The following is a 2,661-nucleotide window of genomic DNA, read 5'->3' on the forward strand; positions in this document are numbered from 1 at the left end:
AGAAATTTGCCAATGTTAATGACATTCTACGTCTAAGGAAAACATAACAAATAGAAATGAAGTTAGATCACGTGACATGAATAACAAATAGTTCGGGAGCGAACCTAAAAGAAGAAAATAAAAGCCAATAGAAAATCGATTGAATGATTATAATGGTGTGAAAATTACGCTTTTTTATTGGTTTTTTTTTTAAAGATGATGTTATTTAAAAAGGGCAAGCTTGTAGGGTTTAAACATTATGGTAATATAACATTTATGTTCGTGATAGATGAGCTGTGAGTTAAATAGGCTGGAGAGTCCACCAAAGAAGTGAATGTGACAACTTTATAATCAAACAACTATTGTAGAGAACTACAAACTCGTCGTAGCATCAACAAATTGAGATACACCCGAGAAAACTTTTTTTTTCCTTTTCAGTTGCGAGGAAGCCTATCTCAAGATTTATCTTAACGGACAAGAAACTAAGCAGGCTTTCGACGAGTATGACCATGTGTTTTGTGGACAGGAACTTCCGATCCCTTTGGTGTCAAACGGACCACGGTTATTTATTGTATTCAGCAGTGGACCTTCCCAGGGTCTAGGATTTAAGGCTAAATACACATTTGAAACGGGTAAGTGGATAAATGGTTTTGTACAATGTCTAGGAATTGGTGTGGTTCTTCGAACGAATATTTAAATGTATGGAAAATTACAGCCGGTTTTAATTCTTCTGGAAAATTACTGATAGTTTTATTTCTGCCTCATAAGATTTATAATTACCACTAGTGGGGGATAAACGAATTCAACTTATTCCTAGAATTACATCTATACTTGGAAAATGGTTAACTGTGTGAGGTTAAGTAATTACGAATTGGTTGCAAATTGCGGTATAACCCAAAAGCTCAGTATTCTGTGTGTGTGTGTTGAACAAAATGGGATTTTACCACCGCCATATCATAGCCGCACATGTACAAAACAATTTAAAATCATCACTGTTTCATTCTCTCTTTGTTAGAAAAGGTAACTATGGATATGAAATTTCATCCAGAATTATAATATTTCGAAAACCAATTATAAGATTGATTTCAAGTTTTTGATTACAATGCTTTTCCAGAGTATTTTTATTTGTTATTAAGCACAAAGCTACGCAAAGGGCTATCTATGCTCTGCCCCACCACGGGTATCGAAACCCGGATTCTAGCGTTGTAAGTCCGCAGACATACCGCTGTGCCACTGGGAGCTTTCCGGAGTAAACACTATTTTATCGGCCCCCCCAGTGGCACAGCGGTATGTCTGCGGACTTACAACGCTAGAATCCGGGTTTAGATACCCGTGGTGGGCAGAGCACAGATAGCCCATTGTGTAGCTTTGTGCTTAATTACAAACAAACTATTTTATCGATTTCGTAATACATAGTTGCAATGAGAAAATCATCACCACTGAAGTCTCTCATATACTTATTTTTCTTTATTCGTTCATCTTTTTCAGTTTTGTTTCTTTTTCAAGTTTATTAAAGTTATATTTAAGATCAGCTTCATCAAATAGTCGCTTGAGGTTTTTTGTCCAAGTCCAACATTTATAGAAACTTTTCTTTTAAATCATGCTCAAACGATCAAAATTATAAAATTAATTTTTAAAGAGCATTTTATCTAGTCGTTATCAGACGATTTTATTTGAAAACTTCGAATTTTAAAGGACTAGCTTACGTCTTCTGTACCGAAAGTAAATTCGCCAATGTGATTATTTTATCAACACAGAATACAAAATTCCTGGAACACCAGCGCCTGACGATACATGTCACTTCACCTACAGGAGCGAGAGCAGAAAATCGGGAGAATTCAATTCTCCAAGATACCCGGCAAATTATCCTTCCAACACTCACTGTCAGTACTACTTCCGTGGACTTCAAGGAGATCAAGTTCAGTTTGTTTTCAACTACTTCAAGACAAAAACTCTGCCACAGAACGTTCCAGGATATAAGTAAGATTTGATTTTTCATAATTGGGCTGCATATCAGATTCGCCATCTACCGTTCAAAGTCTTAAACATAATAATTCTTTAAATGTTATGAGAAAAAAAACGACATGATAGTTTATAGTGTCGTCTATTCCAGTTCTTGGCCTGAGTAAATAATTATTTTGTTAACGGTTTCATTGGGTTACATTCTCTGTGTTACACGCGTTCCAGTAATTTCAGTCTGGTTCTAATCCTGGCAAAATACTTGATCAAATCTGGATAAAAATAGAAAATTTGATTTATGTGAAACGTTTCTTTTTTCAGTTGTTTTTATTCCTCAACAACATATCTTACTATACTAGATATGCACAGTACGGTTAATAATAGTGCTTTTTGTTGGTTGTATAAATCTTGTAGACGGCAGTATTCGTAAATTACATGCGGTATTTCTTCTGAATATGTGTAATGTGGTAAGACATAAAAACAATTCAACATATTTATCCTTAACACACTTCCTGTTTTATCGCCGACACTTGATCATCATGACCATTTGTTATTTTATATCTTTATTATCGTCAAGCCATTATACTTAAAAGTCCATACACGGATTGCAATAAACATAAATTATTGAGAGATCTTTATCAAATTCTTGGACGTGCCACCTATCGAAAACTCTTGGAAATAACTTCCATTTTAAATTGTAGTACAGTGAAACCCCGATTTTAT

At 34.8% G+C, this 2,661-nt stretch overlaps 1 protein-coding gene across 1 annotated transcript in view; it reads left to right on the forward strand.

The window, feature by feature from the left end:
* The window catches only part of LOC106473926 (CUB domain-containing protein 2-like), a gene marked incomplete at both ends in the record, with an annotated part of 19,988 nt that overhangs the window by 14,378 nt on the left and 2,949 nt on the right, over positions 1 to 2,661 (forward strand). Inside the window, 2 exons of the mRNA XM_013934614.1 lie at positions 418 to 611; positions 1,737 to 1,959. Coding sequence (XP_013790068.1) covers positions 418 to 611; positions 1,737 to 1,959 — 417 coding nt within the window. The remainder of the gene's footprint in view (positions 1 to 417; positions 612 to 1,736; positions 1,960 to 2,661) is intronic.

Source organism: Limulus polyphemus, unplaced genomic scaffold (assembly GCF_000517525.1).
Source record: "Limulus polyphemus unplaced genomic scaffold, Limulus_polyphemus-2.1.2 Scaffold6637, whole genome shotgun sequence".
NCBI lineage: Eukaryota > Metazoa > Arthropoda > Merostomata > Xiphosura > Limulidae > Limulus > Limulus polyphemus.